Source organism: Callorhinus ursinus, unplaced genomic scaffold (genome assembly GCF_003265705.2).
Source record: "Callorhinus ursinus isolate GAN/ISIS: 27379988/994484 unplaced genomic scaffold, GSC_fseal_2.0 scaffold70, whole genome shotgun sequence".
In the NCBI taxonomy this organism is placed as follows: domain Eukaryota; kingdom Metazoa; phylum Chordata; class Mammalia; order Carnivora; family Otariidae; genus Callorhinus; species Callorhinus ursinus.
In genome coordinates, this window is record NW_027397132.1 from 417,935 (window position 1) to 436,424 (window position 18,490).

General features: G+C 44.4%; 1 protein-coding gene across 1 annotated transcript in view; it reads left to right on the forward strand.

Moving 5' to 3' along the window:
* KPNA7 (karyopherin subunit alpha 7) overlaps positions 1-17,846 on the forward strand; it is a 28,253-nt gene extending 10,407 nt beyond the window's left edge. Inside the window, exons 3-11 of the mRNA XM_025863803.2 lie at positions 495-623; positions 4,717-4,799; positions 5,259-5,527; positions 7,143-7,225; positions 9,148-9,411; positions 10,863-11,096; positions 12,102-12,284; positions 15,329-15,475; positions 17,733-17,846. Of these exons, the coding sequence (XP_025719588.1) occupies positions 495-623; positions 4,717-4,799; positions 5,259-5,527; positions 7,143-7,225; positions 9,148-9,411; positions 10,863-11,096; positions 12,102-12,284; positions 15,329-15,475; positions 17,733-17,846 (1,506 nt within the window). The remainder of the gene's footprint in view (positions 1-494; positions 624-4,716; positions 4,800-5,258; positions 5,528-7,142; positions 7,226-9,147; positions 9,412-10,862; positions 11,097-12,101; positions 12,285-15,328; positions 15,476-17,732) is intronic.
* The last annotated feature ends 644 nt before the right edge of the window (positions 17,847-18,490 follow it).

The following is an 18,490-nucleotide window of genomic DNA, read 5'->3' on the forward strand; positions in this document are numbered from 1 at the left end:
AAGACTCCTGGGACTGGATCAAGGCTTGAATGGCCTGTAGACTGATCCCTAACAGTGGAAATGGTCAGGGTCATGTGAAGCTTGTCTTCATGGACTTCATAGTCCCCAGACCTGCCTGGATCCCCAAAGTTGGGAGGCCCAGGCCTGCTGTTCAGGGACCAATCAGCACTGAGGAAGATGGGCTGAGACTCGGGGCAATGGGATGCTTTGCTCAGATGGCTCTGCAGCTGAGAGACTCCTGGCCTGCCAAGACTGTAGATAGGCTTCCTTCACTTTGGGAAGAAGGGTGACTTTTTTTGTGGATGTGGTATAGTAGGAGAAAGCAGAAGAAGTAAACCATGCTGAGACTATTTACTGTGTGATCTTAACTCTTCCAGCCTGTTGCATCTGTAAGAGTGAAATCTGACGCTTTGATGAGAGTTCTAAAAGCTACATGTGGTGAAAACCTGACTTCCCTGCTCTAAAGGGCTCCAATTCTTTCTTTTCCTCACTAGATGAGGCGGCAACAGCGGATGGCAGTCAGCCTGGAGCTCCGGAAGGCCAAGAAAGAGGAGCAGGCCTTAAAGAGAAGAAATATCACCAATTTCTCCCCTGACCCAGCTTCTGGACAACTAACCAAAGGGGTACATTGGCAATGTGGCGTGCAGGACAGTTGTGTGTGTGAGAAACACGTCCTTAGCAGGTTTCTCTGGCTCGAAAATGTTTAATAGATTCAGAACTTGCAAGTTCTAATTGAGAGTCTTTGAGGAAAGGGGTGGAAAGTTCATGGTTAGAGCTGAGCTGGTGGTTTCGGAAAGCTAAAGGGCATTCGGTTTGTGGCTGTGAGTTTGGGATCTGCGTCCTGCGCAGGGTGGGGTACGCAAGGTGCTGCTTCTAATGGAAATTCACTTGCCACCGCTTGGCAGAAACAGGAAATGAGGGGTTACGCATGTTCTCTCTCCGTTAGAAGCATCCAGTCACTCATCATACAAAGTCTTGCCTGGGACCTGAATGCTGTCCTTTATCTTCCATTCCCCATCCACCCCAACTTCCCTCAGTGCAAGCGCTGGGCTGATTTGCAGGCCAGCACTGTTTTTGCAAATCCTTTCTGGAATGACCTGATGAGGGAGTTTCTCTTCTTTGACTCCAATAGACTTGTATCTACGTGCCTTTTATGATCTGTCACCATCTGTGTTCCTCCTTAGCCATCCACATGCCTCATTGCACCCTGTGGGGATTAGGACTCTTATGGGGCAGAGGTGAGTTCAATCTGGGCAAGTGGACCCGATGACCCAGTGGTGGTCCTCAAACAGAATGGCTGTACACATTTCTCTAAGTTGCCTTATGTGGTTTATTTTGTTTTCTCAGTATGTTTTCAAGGTTTGTCCGGGTTATAACATGTGTTGGTACTTCATTCCTTTTATAGCTGATTAATACTTCATTGTATGGGGGCACCCGGGTGGCTCAGTCGGTTAAGCGACTGCCTTCGGCTCAGGTCATGATCCTGGAGTCCCAAGATCGAGTCCCGCATCGGGCTCCCTGCTCGGCGGGGAGTCTGCTTCTCCCTCTGACCCTCCCCCCTCTCGTGCTCTCTCTCTCTCTCATTCTCTCTCTCAAATAAATAAAATCTTAAAAAAATACTTCATTGTATGGATATACCACATTTTGTTTATCCATTCATTAGTTGGTGGACTTGTGTTTCCACTTTTTGGCTATTATGAATAATGCTGCTTTGTGTCCAAGTATTTGTGTGGACATGTTTTCAATTCTCTTGAGCATACCTAGAAGTAGAATTGCTGGGTCCTATGATTAGTCCATTTAACTCTTTGAGGAACTGCTTGTGGTAAACTGAATAGTGCCCCTCCCCCCCCAATATCTCTATCTCGCAACCCCCAGAGCCTGTAAATGTTACCTTGTATGACAAAGGGGACTTTGTAGGTGTGATTAAGTTAAGGATCTTGAGATGGGGAGATTATTCTGGATTAGCTGGATGGGCCCGGTGCAATCACATCGGTCCTTATAATAAGGATGAAGGACAAGTTAGAGCAGAAGGTGATAGGACCACAGAAGCAGAGATTAGCATGCTGTGCTTTGAAGATGGAGGGAGGGGATCATAAGCCAAGGAAGGCAGGGGGCCCCACTAGAAGCTGAACAAGGGAAGGAGACAGATTCTTCCCTCAGAGCCTCCAGGAGGAGCCAGCCCTGCCTTTAGTCCAGTGAAGCTGATGATGAATTTCTGACCTGCAGAACTGTGAGAGAATGTGTTGTCTGAAGCCACTAAATTTGTGGTGATTTTTACAGTAAAAATAGGAAGCAAATAGGTAGCCAAACTATTTCCCAAAGTAGCTGTACCATTGTACATTCTGACATTCTTGCCACACTTGTCTGTTTTCGGATTGTAGCTAGTGGGTACAAAGGGCCATATTGTTACAATTTCGACATGTTTTCCTAACGACTGATGATGATCATTCTTTGATGCGCGTATTGGCTATTTGTAGATCTTTTTGGAGAAATGTCTATTCAAACCCTTTGCTCATTTTTAAACTTGAGTAATTTGTCCTTCTGTCATTGAGTTGTAAGAGTTCTTTATTCTGTCTATTCTGGAGACTAGACCCTTACCAGATATGATTTGCAGATATTTCTTCTTATTCTGTGGATTGTCTTCTTACTTTCTTGGTAGAATCCTTGGAGCACAGAAGTTTTAAATTTTGAAACTGCTCAATTTGTCTACTTTTGTCTTTGGTTGCTTGTGATTTAGATATCATATTTAAGAACCCATTGACTGCTCCAAGGTCACAAAGATTTATGTCTGTTTCCTTCTAAGAGTTTTATGGTTTTAGCTCTTTTGTCTAGACCTCTGATCCATTTTGAGTTAATTTTTGTAAATGGTGTGAGTAGGGGTCCAACTTCATTGTCCTGCATGTGGATACCTTGTTGTCCCAGCATCATAAGGCCATCCTCTCCCCTATCGAATGGCCTTAAAACCCTTGTCTAACATCAATTGAGCGTAAATGTGAGAGTTTATTTGCGGACTCTGGATTCTCTTTCATTGATCAATATGTGTATCGTATTCAGCACAACACAGACTTGATTGCTGTAGCTTTGTGGTAGGTTTTGCAATTGGGAAGTGTCTTCCAACTTAGTTTTTTTTTTTTTTCCCCAAGATTATTTTGGCTATTTGGGATCTCTTGCATTTCCATATAAATTTTAGAACCAACTCGTCAATTTCTTCTATAAAGACAGCTCAGATTTTAATGGAGATTACACTGTATCTATAGATCAATTTATAAGAGTATTGCCATCTTGACAATGTTAAGTCTTCCAATTCATGATCATGGGTATTTTTTAAATTTATTAGATCCCCTCTAATTTTTTTTTATAGTTTCAGCATATAAGTCATGTACTTTTGTTAAATTTATTCCCAAGTATTTTATTCTTTTTTTAATGTTTTATTTATTTATTCATTAGAGTCAGAGAGAGAGAGAGAGAGAGAGAGAGAGAGAGAGCGCGAGGCAGAGGCAGAGAGAGAAGCAGGCTCCCCGCCAAGCAGGGAGCCCGATGCGGGGCTCGATCCCAGGATGCTGGGATCATGACCTGAGCCGAAGGCAGACACTTGACCATCTGAGCCACCTAAGCGCCCCCCAAGTATTTTATTCTTTTTGATGTCATTGAAAATAAAAATATTTTCTTAATTTCAGCTTTGGATTGTTTATTGCTAGTATATAGAAATACAAGTGATTTTCATATGTTAATCCTGAAGCCTAGCTGAACCTCTCTTTGTGTGTGGGGGGGGATTCCTTAGGATCTCCCATATACAAGTTCTTGAATTTTGCAAATAGCAATAATTTTCTTTTTCCAATCTGGATGACTTTTTTTTCTTCTTACCTAATTAGTCTGTCTAGAACTTCCAATACAATGTTGAATAAAAGCAACAAGAGTGGACATCCTTGTCTTGTTCCTGACCTTAGGGGGAAAACTTTCCATCTTTTACCATTAAGTATGGTGCTAGCTGTGTGGGGTTTTATTAGATGGCTTTATCAGGTTGAGGAAGTTGGCTTTTATTTCCAGATTGCTGAATGTTTATTATCATGGGAGTGTGCCTGAATTTTGTTAAATGCTTATCCTACATTTTCTGAGATGATTGTGTGCTTTTCCCCCTATATCCTATTAATATGACCCGCTATACTGATGTTCATATGTTGAACTGCCCTTGCCTTCCTGGATTAAATCCCGGTTGGTCATGATGTATAATCCTGTTCATATGTTGATGCATTTTGTTTCCTAGACTTCTTCCTGAGATTAGCTGTTTTTCCTGAACAATTTCTTTGTGGCTCAAAGAAAAGTTGCTACAAGCCTTTGGTCAGTTTCTAGAGTTTGGAAGGTTGATCTACTTGTGTTGGTTTTCTTGTTTTTATGGAGGAGAGCATTTTTGGAGGTCCTTACTCTGCCATTTTTTCTGGTCATCACTAACATGTTCTTACTGCAGGGGATGAAAAGGTGGTGGGGATCCAAGTGGTGATAGGAATTACCCCTTCCCCAGAGCATGGGGAGGTGTCTCACAGATTCATGAGACCTATAAGACCACCAAGTATTCTTCTCTCCCCTAAGGTAGACCAATGTGCAGATTGGGACATATTGTCCAAGCCAGCCTGTTCTAATCAGATAGATGGCTGGACTAGATGACCTTCATGGTTCCTGTGGGCAGAGACTCTGACCTAAATGTGTCTCTCCTTGCAGGTCAGCCTTACCCTGCAAGAAATAATCAATGGTGTGAATGCCTCAGATCCAGACCTATGTTTCCAGGCCACCCAGGAAGCCAGGTACCGCCAGAGAGACTTCTGCAGTTTATAGGTTCCTAGCTAGAAATGAGCTCCAGTGGCCTATTTGGTTGTGTGGCAGTGGCAAAATGCCCACACAATATAAGAAGAGGCAAGTCCATTCGAAAGCGAGACTAAGTTGTTCCTCTACACCATCCTTGAGGACAACTTAAGATATGCAAGTGTTGTCAGAGATGAATTGCTTAATTTAAATTGGCCTCTATAGGAATCTCAACTCATAGATAATACCTAAAGGGAAAAATGTTGCTTTGTCACTGCACAGTGCTATAGGCTGGATTTTAGGATCTTAAGTAGCTCTGGCCCAGATGTTAGTCTCATCTGATAGCTGGGAATGCCAAGAACATTTATAAAGAAGGTTCTTAATATCAGCCTCACATGACTTATGTGTGTGTGCGTGTGTATGTGTATATCTATAATTTTTTCCCCTCTTTCATTGCAAAGGAAAATGCTGTCCCAGGAATGGAACCCTCCTCTAAAACTGATTGTTAAAGCAGGGCTCATTCCCAGGCTGGTGGAGTTCCTGAAGTTGTCACCTCACCCCTGCTTGCAGTTCGAGGCAGCCTGGGCTCTGACCAACATTGCTTCCGGGACTTCAGAGCAGACTCAAGCTGTTGTGGAAGGTGGGGCCATTCCACCTTTGGTTGAGCTCCTGTCTTCCCCCCACATGACTGTGTGTGAACAGGCAGTGTGGGCTCTTGGTAATATAGCAGGTGAGACTCTCCCCTGGGGTGGGGTGGCGGAGGAAACCAGTGGGTCAGGTGTCTGGCATGCTATGCGAGTTCTTTGGGTAGATAAAGATTCAGTATTCTCAGTATAAATATCTAGAAACGTTGGAAAAAGTATGCCAGGCTTTTCCAAAATCCAGAGTCAATTTCGGAGGCCAACAATTAAAGTGGCGACCAGATGATGCAGTGTGTACCGAAGCTACAGGCTGCCTGGTGACATCTGTCAATACCGGGATCCTACAGCCTCAGGTCTTAATGGCTTCAGGAACAAAAGACAAGTCTTTGACTCGTGCAGGATTTAGGACAGACCCTTGCATCACCCAGGAGCCTGACAGAATTCTACCTCCAGTGAAAGTTGCCAAGGGAACATACCAGAAAAGTGTGTGCTCAGTGTGGGGTAAAGTTCTCGCCTGTAAACGCAGTCCCAAAATGGCCTTGTGAATTTGGGGCTTGATGCTGTATTCCCTGCATGGTCCAGGAAAGCATAAAATGAGGAGTTAATGCTGCAGGGTTGGAAGCTCCAGGATTCCTGGCTGAATATAAATACGATGCTCCTGGGGAGATATGAACTCAATTGGGCCCCTCAGGATTTTGACAAATTAAAATCAGCCAAATATTAGCAGTTTCAAGTTCAGAGAATCAACAACCCATCATGACTGAGTCAGCAGAAACAAACAGTATGATTAGACCTCCAAGGACTTCAGATACTGGGATTAGCAAACACAGAATATAAAATAAGTCTGCTTGTTAAATGCTTGCAGAAAGGATTTAACATGTATAACATGTATAATGAGTGCGGAGACTTTGTCTCTCATTTTGCTTGGTTCAGTAAGGAACAGGCAAAATTGGGTAGTGTAAAGTAACCTATGCCTTGCCTTCATGGTTGAAGAATTATAAACGTGGACTTCTAAGGTCTCAAATTGGTATTCTTGCCTGAGAAGCAGATAGCAGGTGGCTAGCATTGACCCATCTCCCAGGCTAGATTCTGAGTTGCATTTGGAAGTTTCCAGCCCATGCCAGAGTCTCCTGGAAAGACCATTTGGCCTGCAATAGCCAAATTCATCTTCCTGAGAACTGTGTTGTGCAGTGCCACCAGCTTTTAGAGTGTTGAGGGCACTTCCCGGGCCCACTGGCTGGCTCCTTTAGGTGTCCACAGACTGCTTATAATGGTCGCTGCCATGTGGTGTCTGCTTTTCACGTTTGACCCATCTACCCAACTGACATGATGGAGACCCAGGATCTAGTTCATGGCTACCCTATGTACTTGTCCAGCCCAGGAATGTGTTTTGGCTTCTCACCCCTTGCACAGGGTTTTAAAAAATTAGTCACTCAGTCCAGGATTCTCTTTGCTCCCTGTTAGAATCTCACATTCTTTTTTTTTTTTTTAATTTTTAAAGACTTTATTTGAGATAAAGAGAGCGAGCGAGAGAGCATGAGTGGGGTGAAGGGCAGAGGGAGAAGCAGTCTCCCTGCTGATCTGGGAGCCCGATGCGGGGCTCCATCCCTGGACTCTGGGATCATGACCTGAGCTGAAGGCAGACACTTAACTGACTGAGCCACCCAGGTGTCCCCCGAATGTCACATTCTTATCTATTTGTAGGTGATGGCCCAGAATTCAGAGACCTCGTTATCTCGAGCAATGCCATTCCACATCTGCTGGCCCTCGTTTCATCAACCATACCAGTAAGTATTTTTAAAGTAGAAGAACTAGCTAGGTAACAAGTTTCTGAAATTGGGGGAGTACTTTCAAGTCAATGCTAGGTCATACGGTTGCTGCCTTGCCCCTTCGGACAGCAATTATAAGCAAGGCCTAGGACTGAATATCACATTGGGCAGAGATGGATCCTCATTTGGCCCCAAGGACCACTAGTGCTAATTTTTCTTCAGGGGGCATTGGAAGAGGTCCATTAAAGTTTTTCTAAGCCTACAATCCTGCAAAAGTAGATGGGGGCACAGGCAGTTAATGGGTGACGAGTTTTGTTCCTAGGTACCGGGTCTAGGTTCAAAGCTTAAAGTCAAAGTTGATTGATGTAGCAACAACAGGGAAATGTTGGGAAAATGTTCGTTCTAGATTTGCCCCAAACAAAAATGAAGGGAAGGTAGCTTCAAAAAGCCCAGGGAATACCCATCCCTCAAGGTGGGAGAAAACCTGACATGGTGGGACCAGTAAGAGGCTGGCATGATTAAGGAGTTTGCAAGGAGAGAGCAGAGCGAGATGACAAGAAGGATGAAGGACTTAGACATCCACCTGCTGGCAGAGGCAAGCAGGAAGTGAAGTGATCTGATCTTTTGGGAAGACCCTTCTGGCTGCTTGTAAACTGAGAGTGGAGGGAGCTGGGATGCTGCCACGCTGGACACGGGGGAGTGGAAGAAGTAAGAATGCCCTTGGTTTCAGGTTAGGTTGTTTAGATGACTGTCCTCCTAGAGAAATGGGGAAGATAGAAGGAAGAAGGAATCTGAGCGTTAGTTATACATGTTAAGTTGAAGCGAGTAAGAGGCACCATTGCAGCAACATCAGGTGGATGGATAGTGCGGTCCAAATGATTGTGCGTGCATCCGTCATCCAGCTAGGCAGGATCAACTAGAGCAGGGGCCAGCTGCTTGCTTTTGTAAATAAAGTTTTATTGGAGCACAGCCATCACCATTTCTTTATACCCATGCTGTCTGTGGCTTTTGTAATGTTACAAGGGCAGAGAGGACTAGTTGCAACAGAGACCCTATGGCCCATAAAGTTGGACGTGTTTATTCTCTGGCCTTCTGCAGAAAATGTTTGCCAACCCCTGACCTAGAGTAGAGCCTGGGACCAAGTCTCGAGGGCTCTGACGGTCAGAAGTCAGGCAGAGTCTGCCCAAAAGACTGAGAAGAAACAGCCCGTTTGGCAAGAGAAATGCAGGTGTGGTGTCATAGGTGCCAAGAAGAGCTTTTCCAAGGGGGGTACTAAAGACTGCCAAGAGGGGCAGTAACTTTAGGACTGAAAAAGCAGCTGTTGGATTTGGTGGCTTGGAAGAAGCCAATTTCATCACTCAACGCAAAGAAGTAGGGGCAGAAATCAGACTAGAAGGAGTGGAAGAACAAATGGGAAGCTGCAAGGTAGACAGTGAATAGAGATGCATCCTTGAGGGTGGACTCTGGAAAAATAGAGGCAGGATGATGGCTAGAGAGGTGGAGGGTCCCAGAGTGTGGGAGGGATCGGGGGGAGAGGTGGTCTTGGGAAGAGAATCTTCAAAGGCAAAAATGGGATCCAGATGTGGGGTAGGAGGACTGACCCTCCCACAAAGATCAGGAATGTGGTTACCACATGTCGGTAGGGTGACTGGCTGATGGGCAGACCAAGTAACTCCTGCTTCATGTTTGTTTTGTCAATGAAAAATGAAATTGGTCATCAGCTGAGTCAAGGGGGGGGGCGGATTTTTGAAGAATACAAGGAAACCTCCACCTAACATTTGGTCTCCCTAGTATGCGTCACTGTCGAGAACAGATTCTGCATGAAGCTCAAATGCTTTGCTTCATGCTGGTTAATAATGTTGATCAGGGATGGCAAAGACCAGGCCATTGGCATTTTTCCTCCTTTGCACCCAATGCTGGAAGCACTCTCCTTGTTACAGATCACATTTATGCGGAACATCACGTGGACCTTGTCCAACTTGTGCCGAAACAAGAACCCTTACCCTTCTGTGAAAGCTGTGAAGCAGATATTGCCTGTCCTGTCCCACCTCCTGCAGCACCAAGACAGCGAGGTTCTCTCGGACACCTGCTGGGCCCTGTCCTACCTCACTGATGGCTCCAACGAGCGCATCAGCCAAGTGGTCAACATGGGGGTCCTGCCCAGGCTGGTCCAGCTCATGACCAGCTCAGAGCTCAATGTCTTGGTAAATGTCCCTGGTCCTGTCTGTCTCTGTCTGGGCCTTCAGGTGAGAATGTGTGAGTCATACTCCCTTGAACAAGACCTCTCCCAACTCTGGTCTTCCACAGTTGGGTCTCATACTTTATCTAGAACAAAGCTTATCATCTACATTTCCCTGGTCTCTGCTACTCTCTAGCTTAAGACTTGAATTTATTTTGATCTGAAGTCCTAGTGGATGTTAAATAACTCACTTGTCTTAATCTGATAACTAGAAAGTCTAGACAAGCACCAAATTAAAATAATCCCTCCACCCAGTAAACTATTCTTTTGTGGCCTCTCCTTCTAGGGGTCTGTGCATGTGGATGTTAACAAGTTGGCTAATACAGTGTGTGTGCCTGTGCACGTGTGTGTGCGCACATGTGTGTACAAACATAAAGCTTGTAACATTTGAATTTCTTACTCAGGTATAAAAAAAAATTCCCTCTTATCCTCTCCCCAGTTTGTTGTTAGACTACTTCAGTATAAGTAAAGTGGGGAAAAAAAAAACTAACATCAAATACTTTGCTATGATATGAAACTTGTCCCTTACATAATATGCTTCTTGAAGATATGCCTTGAAACGTGGGTGGCCCTTTTGATTTTTGTGGTTAGTGTTGTATATTTATGCAGCCTTAGTGATCATCTATGCCTAGATTAGCATAGTATTCCTCAGACGTCAAGGTTAGTTTGGGGATGGTATTGGGGAGAGGGAGGGTACAAGGAGAATATAAGAAGGTGCTTGTCCTGAGGGGTCTAGGGCCCATTTGGAGTCATCCTGCCAAGGCTGTGATGGGCCTACAGCACTACTTCACCTCTCACTTGAGTAGCAAATAGCCAGCATAAAAGGCTAGGAAAACTCTAGAACTGTTGATGGTCTGTGTGGGGGCAGTCACTACGGTGCAGAGAAACAAAAATAAATGCACAGTAGCCCTCAGAGGATGGTTGTCTTGAGCCCAATTGCAGATCCATCCTGCGGACCTTCAGAGTTGAGAGGGAGTTTGTGAATACAACAACAACCAAAAATGCCGTTGGGATCTCATTAGCTCCAATTAAATATACAACAGAAACTTGACACTGGTGCTAAATACAAATTCGGTAGAAGTTATTACATTATAAACCCTGTAATCAATTTGCCGATTTTCCCAGCGTAAGGATACAAAAAGGGCAGCATTATTTCTTAATAAAGGCATCCCTGGACCTCTCTCTTACGTGAGCCAGAACTATTGAGAGGCTAGCAAGTACCTTTAAACTATGCAAATGGCCATGGATGTGCTGAATTAATAGGGATCATGGATTTAATCGTTATTCACGGGTTTCCGGAGCGCCATCAACATTGTGTGACAAATATGGGGGAATGCGCAGAGCTTGGTGTGATGGTCCCCTTCTGTTACCATAAGTTTGCAATGCTTGGTTACACGTGTAGCCTTGCTCTTCCAGACCCCCTCCCTCCGCACCGTGGGGAACATCGTCACAGGAACGGATCACCAGACCCAGGTGGCCATCGACGCGGGCATGCTGAACGTGCTGCCTCAGCTCCTGATGCACCCCAAGTCCTCCATCCAGAAGGAGGCAGCTTGGGCCTTGAGCAACGTGGCTGCAGGGCCTCACCAGCACATCCAGCGGCTAATAGCTTGCGGCATGCTGCCTCCTTTGGTGGCTTTGCTGAAAAACGTAAGTGGTGCGCTCCGTGTCCGTGATGAGGCTATTTTCCGATTGGCCCTGTGTTGAACTCCTTCAGTAATTCGGAGACAGGCTAAGAAGCAAATTAACTGAGATCACAACAGAGCTGTGAAGCCGTGGTTTCCTAACTTTCCCTGGAAAAAAGAAGAGGCATCCCATTTGGGACAACCCATTAAAGATCTAGGAGACTTAACAGGCATTGTTCAATGAAAAGGTGATCCCCCACAGCTCCAATATTCAGAAAAAATCTTCAGCTGGTAAATACTGGCTTATCTTTAGTGTTAAGAGAACGTGCCATCCCCTCTACTTGCCAAAAGCGGGGGTGGGAGGGTGGTTTTGTTTTAGGAGGAAAAACATATGAGGTTCTGGTGATATACGCTGAAGAAAGTGGCCTTTTCAGTGTAAAAATCACATCAATTAGAGTGGTGATATACACTGAAAATCCAGATATAAAAGTGGAAATACAATGAAGCTTCCTTCTTCCTCCTGATTCCCACTTCCCTTGCCTGGGACAACTACTATCGGTCAGCATTTCTTTTTGTCACCTTTGACTGGATGAGCTCTGTTTAAATCATTTACATGTGACACTGGCTCAGTCCCCTGAGGTCACTTCTGTGTGCTCAGCTTTGTAGCTAGGGAGCTTCTTGTCCATCGTTTTCCTGAGACAGAAAGACCAGAAATGTTGACCTAGGTCACTATAACCTAAAATTCCAAGCATAATGCCTATTTTCCCCATAACCTGACCTAAGGAAATGAGTCTACTTCAAACTTAAAACCTCCCTCTAAGGCCCCACGGAAGTCTGCCTGCCTACTTCTGGGCTTCTCAAAGATGCTGTCTTCTGCTCAAGAACTAGAGGCAGGATGCCGAGGTGTTCTATGTACATTGCACAGACCATCCTGGCTGTCCCTAGCCTACCTAGAAATTGAACTAAGTTAGCATCACCGTACTTAAGTTCCTCAGGATCTATAAAGAATGTAAACGTTCTCTTTCTGCAGGGAGAATTTAAAGTCCAGAAAGAGGCTGTGTGGACCGTGGCTAACTTCACAACTGGAGGCACCATAGACCAGTTGATCCAGCTTGTCCACGCTGGCGTCCTGGAGCCACTGGTGAATCTGCTTACCATCCAAGACACCAAAATTGTTATCATCATCCTTGATGTTATCTCTTTTATCCTCCAGGTGAGCTATTCTAAGCAGGTTGGTTTGTAAAGAGCGGTCTCCAAATTTGAGGCATTTAATTTGGTTCTTAAAACTCACATGTGGATTCGCTTTCCACTCCTTCACCCCTCCTCCTGGTATCCTATGGGTAACAAAAACAAGAGGACTTTCGAAGAAGGTCCCTCTTCATTTTTCAGATGAGTGACCGTGGGCCCAGCATTGTTTCAGATGCTCAGGATACAACAGACCAACGTCTTTGCTCTGATTGAGCTTATGTATTAACGGAGAGGGAAATAGACACAACAGCTGAGAGTTTATCTGCTAAAAGGACCGTCACTGATGGCTCAGAGTGGGGAGAGCATGGTGATCCCTTGTATGTAGTCGTCAGGAGAAACTTGTCTCAGGAAGAACATTTATGCAAAGCCCTGAGAGGAGTGAAGTGAGCGAGTCTTGTGGATATCTGGGGAAGAGCACTCGAGGATGAGTGGGAGCAAATGGACAGAAGGTGGTAGTCAGGCTCAGAGCATCCAGATCACATGAGGTGTGGGAGAACTTCAGCTTACTCTGAGTGAGATGGAGAAACCAGTCAAAGGTTCGAAGCAGGGGAAAGAGTCCATGAACCACATGGCTGGCTCTTTTAGAAGGCTAAAACATAGGATACACTCGAAAGAGCAGCAGTAGGAATAGATCTTCACACTGACTCCAGAGACTTGAATTAGAGATCTAGAAAAGCCTTATTTCTGGAAGAAAGCCAGTGTTCATAAACCATTGGTGTCAGTTCTATATTGCTGCATAATTGATTACTCCCTAGTGGTCTAGAACAAACAGTTATTATGTCACCTAGTTTCTGGGGTTAGGAATCTGGGGGCAGCTTAGCTGGATGGTTCTGGCTCAGGGTTTCTTAGGAGGTTCGAGGTGTCACCTGGGGCTGGTCTCATCTGAAGGCTTGATGGAGGCTGGAGGGTCAGCTTCCACGATGGCTCGCTCACATGCCTGGAAAGTTATTCTCACTACCTGGACCTCTTCATAGGACCATATGTGTGTCTTCACATCATGGCAACTGGCTTCCTCTGGAACAAATGATCTAGGAAAGCAAGATGGGAGCCCCAATGGCTTTTATAATCTAGCCTTGGAAGTCATTTCAACAACATTCAATTGGTTACACAGATCAACCCCACTCAACATGGGAGGAAACTATACAAGGGTGTCGAACACCAGGACGTAGGGATCATCTGAGGCCATCTTGAGGGCTGGCTATATTCATCTGGTTCAGGTCCTTTTATATGCAACTAAGCTGTTTGAAAAATTTCAAAGTAACATGAGGGGACTCCTTTTAAAAGCTCACTTTAAGCATCCTTTTCATGTAACTGTCTTGGAAAGAACTGACCTGAGTCAGGAACAGAACTGAAAGAGCACCCAATTAGACCCTACGATTGAGCAAATCACACAGATGAAGAATAGAGACTTGGCCGCCCATAGACAAGGTTGCATAAAACGACATAACACGTTTGTGAAAGCGCACTTGTGGGCTTTAGAAATTTAACTTCATCTGTTTCATTTGAACTAAACATTTGGGATTTTTTTTTCCCCCCTTGGGGGGAGTCTGGGAAAACCACATGTGATAGACCAGAGAGAGGCACTTTAATAGCAGGTTAGGAGGACGAGGCAGGAGAGAGCCTCAGATGGGCGGCAGAGTGTAGCGGAAATTCTCTGAAGTGACTTTGGGGCCGTTTGCTGTGGTGTCGACATCCAGAATCCTTCTCCAGAGCTCTGACTCCAGCATTCTGTCTGAGGCTAACCTAGCCCATTGGTCCTGCCTCGGCTTCTTTACTCAAAGCCAAAAACCTCATTTTGGACTTGCGGATAGGACTAGGGTATGTCAGGGTTTAGACACACAGTGCACCCTCTGATCAGGTAGACAGTGTGGCCTAAATCATGCTTAATTTGAACCACAGGGGGTTTTCTTATTACTGCTCACAAAATAGAGAGCAGAGCCCTTCAGGAGTTGACACCAAAGCCTTTTCCTTATTTCTCTTCACTTCCTCCAAATAGACTGTTTAGCTGATTTACTCCCTCTTCTCCTAATATGCAACACGTATTCCTTCACATCTTTGTCCTTGCCCCTTCTTGGTTTGGGAATGCCATGATGATCCTATGGTTGGCCCTGGCACAGCATTGTTCATCAGGAACATGTGCTACTTTCCAAGCCTTTTATGCACATCTTCTATAATGTAAACCACTGATCATCTACTATATTCTGCTTTCTGTACTACAACAATTATTTACCTGTCTGCCCCGAGAACGTGAGTTACAAAAAGGCCTTTTCTAAATCACATCTTGATCTCTAGTTTTGTAGGCCTTGCCCACGGTATATGTACAAGTGTTTGAGTGAAGGAATAGCCCTAGATGATAAATCCAATGATCCGGATCGGATTAAATCCACTCATGTTACTTGTTTCCAGGGACCTGGTTATTTGCCATGGTGTTACTAAGGGTCCCCTTAGTCTTACCTCTTAAGGCTTTTCCTTAAGAGGTGAGGGCAGGGCCGGAACACCTGCATTTAAATAGCATTACTTGAACATTCTTTCAAACTGTATTTTAAACAATTTCCATTAATTATAAGGGAGATACCTATTAGACAATAACAGCAATGTATTTATGGAGGGCAGCATACTTGGCAAAAATTGTATTTTGTGCAAATGATATAAACCTAAATATATGTACTATAATTATCTAAAAGGGGAGGAAGATCCTGAAATCTTTTTTTTTTTTTAAGAGGAGAGAGATAAGAGGGGGTGGGGAGAGGGAGAGAAAGATTCTCACCCAGCACGGAGCCCAACATGGGGCTCAGTCTCACAACCCTGAGATCATGACCTGAGCTGAAATCCAGAGTTGGACGTTTAACTGACTGAGCCACCCAGGTGTCCCTGATCCTGCAGTCTAAATGAGGGAAGAACTGTGGCTGCCAGTCTGGAACAGGAGCCTTTGGTCTGACTCCACCGGGGTGCAGCTCCATCTCCGAAGGGCTTTTGCCCAGAGTCTTGCTTTTCCTTATATGCCCACAGGCAGCGGACAAGCTTTCAGAGAAGGAAAACCTGTGTCTTCTGATAGAGGAAATGGGTGGCATTGATAAAATTGAGGCTTTGCAACTTCATGAGAACCCTCAGGTTGCCCTGACTGCTTTGAACATTATCGAGAACCATTTTTCTGAGGTAAGTGACTTCAGAGTGGAAAGGAGTGCCCACACCTCCTGGCGCGCCGCCTTAGCAGGTGATCACTGGGCAGGTGCCCATGCTCCTCCTGTGAGCTGGGCTTCTCTCTGTGACTTAGCTCTGAGTTTCTCTCCCATCCATGCTGACTGGGCCGCCTTTGAGTGGCAGCTTCCTGGCTCCTGGAGACCATTTTAGTCCCAGGAAATCTTGTCCTGCTGCCTCTGGTTTAGAATTTTTTTGTTTTTTTTTGTTTTTGTTTTTGTTTTTTTTGCTCCTCACCCCTTGCTGCTTTTGATGGGGTTGGACAGATGGACGGGATATGATGCTGAAGTGATCATTTATTTTTATTTATTTGTTTATTTATTTATTTTACTGAGAAACACAAACAACTAAGGCAGGCTCGGCTTTAAAAAACATTTTGATACTTAACACATTTTGTCTCTTCCCAGAAGATGGGGTTTGGAATAAACTGTAAACAGGGCTTTTAACTTCTCTGCGGGAGCAGGGAATAATGATCAGACAGCACTAGACACTTCTTTAAACCCTGAGATCATGACCTGAGCTGAAATCCAGAGTTGGACGTTTAACTGACTGAGCCACCCAGGTGTCTTTTTTTTTTTATTTTTTTTATTATAATATGTAACATAAAATGTGTATTATAATGTGTAACATAAAAGTTTACCGTTTTAACCACTTTTGAGTGTACAGTTCAGGGTCCTCAAGTGCCTTCACATTGCCATGTAGCCATCACCAGCATCCTCTCTAGAACTTTCCCATCTTTGCAAAATGCACCTCTGTCCCATTAAACATTAACTCCCCATCCTTCTTCCCTACACCCCCCCAACCCCTGGCAACCACCATTTAACTTTTCATCTCTGTGAATTTGACTATTCTAAGTGTAGACTCCTACAGTATTTGTTCTTTTATGACTGGTTCGTTTTACTCAGCATAAGGCCCACAAGGTTCATCCGTGTTGCAGCAGGTGCCAGAATTTCCTTTATATTTTAGGTTGAGTAATATTCCGCTGTGTGGCTAGATGACATTTTGTTTATCCATTCGTCATAGATATTCACTTGGACTGTTCTTTTGACTCTTGTGAATCGTGTTGCTATGAAAATGGAAGTACAAATATCTGAATTCCTGCTTTCAGTTCTTCTGAGTGTATATACAGAAGTAGAATTGTTGGGTCTTAGGGTAGTTCTATTTTTAATTTTTGAGGAACCACCATACTGTTATCCATAGTGAATGCGCCATTTTACATTTTCACCAGCAATGCATGAGGGTTCCCATTTTTCCAACACCCTTGCCAATACTTCTTGTCTGTTTTTTTGATCATAGCCATCCTAATGGGTGTGAAGTGGTATCTCGTTGTGGTTTTGTGTTGCATTTGCATTAGATATTTTTCATAGGAAGAAGGTGAGCTCAAAGTTCTTAAGTGGCCAGGAGGCTAGGGGTTTATAGAGTGAATGACACCACGTGAGGCATCAAACTTGAATCAGCAAAATCCAGAGCCATACAGTAAATATGACCAGGTTGGTGGTGTGTTGCTACCTGACGGTAGCCAATACTGGCTTGGGACCAAGAGGATGCTCTCGAAGCAGAGAGGACCCAGAACAGCAATCGGCATCTTCTGGGTTAAGACTCCTACGAACACCTTGTAATTTAGGAAACCCATCTCTTAAAGGAGGTTTAGATCTCTAGGACTCATCCAAGGGCTCCAGGCTAAAGACTTCTGATTTGGAAGTAACAGCTACATATGCTGTGTCCTTACTCACCGTAAGGGCACTGTTCTGTGTATCAAAACTGCACTTAAAAATAAGCCAGACATAAGAACACAAATAGTGTGTGCTTTCACTTACATCAGGGACCTAGAAGAGTCAAACTCAGACACGCAGTAGAATGGTGAGGGCCAGGAGCTGGGGGAGAGAAGGAAATAGGGAGCTAGTGTTTAATAGGTACAGAGCTTCAGTTTGAAATGACAAAGTTCTGCAGATAGTAGTTGCACAGAAATGTGAACATAATGCCTCTGAGCAAATGGTTAAAAATGGAAAATTTTATGGTATGTATGTTTTACCACACACACAAACTGCATTTAAGATCCAGCCTGAGCAATGTTTCCATGCTCCTCTCCTCTGAGAGAGACTTGAGGCCAATTTTAGAGCAAATTGCTAAACCACAGAAGATGTTAAGGAGTCAACTGTGCAGCAATAATATGTTGAGAGCCTACAGGTATAATACTGTCTCTTCTTCCCTGAAGGGAGAAGAAAGTGGCACGGTATTACCAGCCCTGGACCAAGATCATGAATTCTTAAACCGCTTAACAAAACAATACCAAGACCCCACGAGTCCTAAACCAAGGAGCAAACCCTAATGGGTAACTGCTTTAAGAACCTTCTGTGTCTTGGCATGGCACAGGTGTAAAGCTTTTTAAACTAAACGTTAATAAAATTGTTGACACCTTCACCTCCATCTATCAAAAATGCTGTTTTAAACTGCTTATGTCTTAAAGTCATGTGGAAGTCATCTCCTAAGAATGTGTGGTTCAGCGGTTACCTTTAAGGATCTTGAAGACCCTGAGAACAGAGTAGAACGGTCTATAGCTATCTAGACAAATTTTGACTTGTAGACTTGGTTTAACCAGCAATTCTTATATTTCTTTCCCCTTTCCTTTTCATTGTCATGAAATGCCTGTTAATACAGAACATTCTTCAGGGAAAGCCGTGTGGACAATAGTTAAAAGGAGAGTGAGAGTAGGTTGGGAAGGACCTAGGAATATGATACTAGGCAGCATTGTGATGGATGTGGGATACACTTTAAGGAGGCTTGGACTTGATTTGTATTATCTGAGTGTAGAGGTGGATCAAGTTCTACTGTGGCTCTAAAGCATCACACCAAAATGTCATGCCCAAAGCAGGTCTTTGCTGGTCCTTGACAAATGAGGAGGAAAGCTGTGTGGGAGTCCATCTAAAATACTGCTGGAAGACCACTCATGTTCTCCCAAACATCTCATTGAGT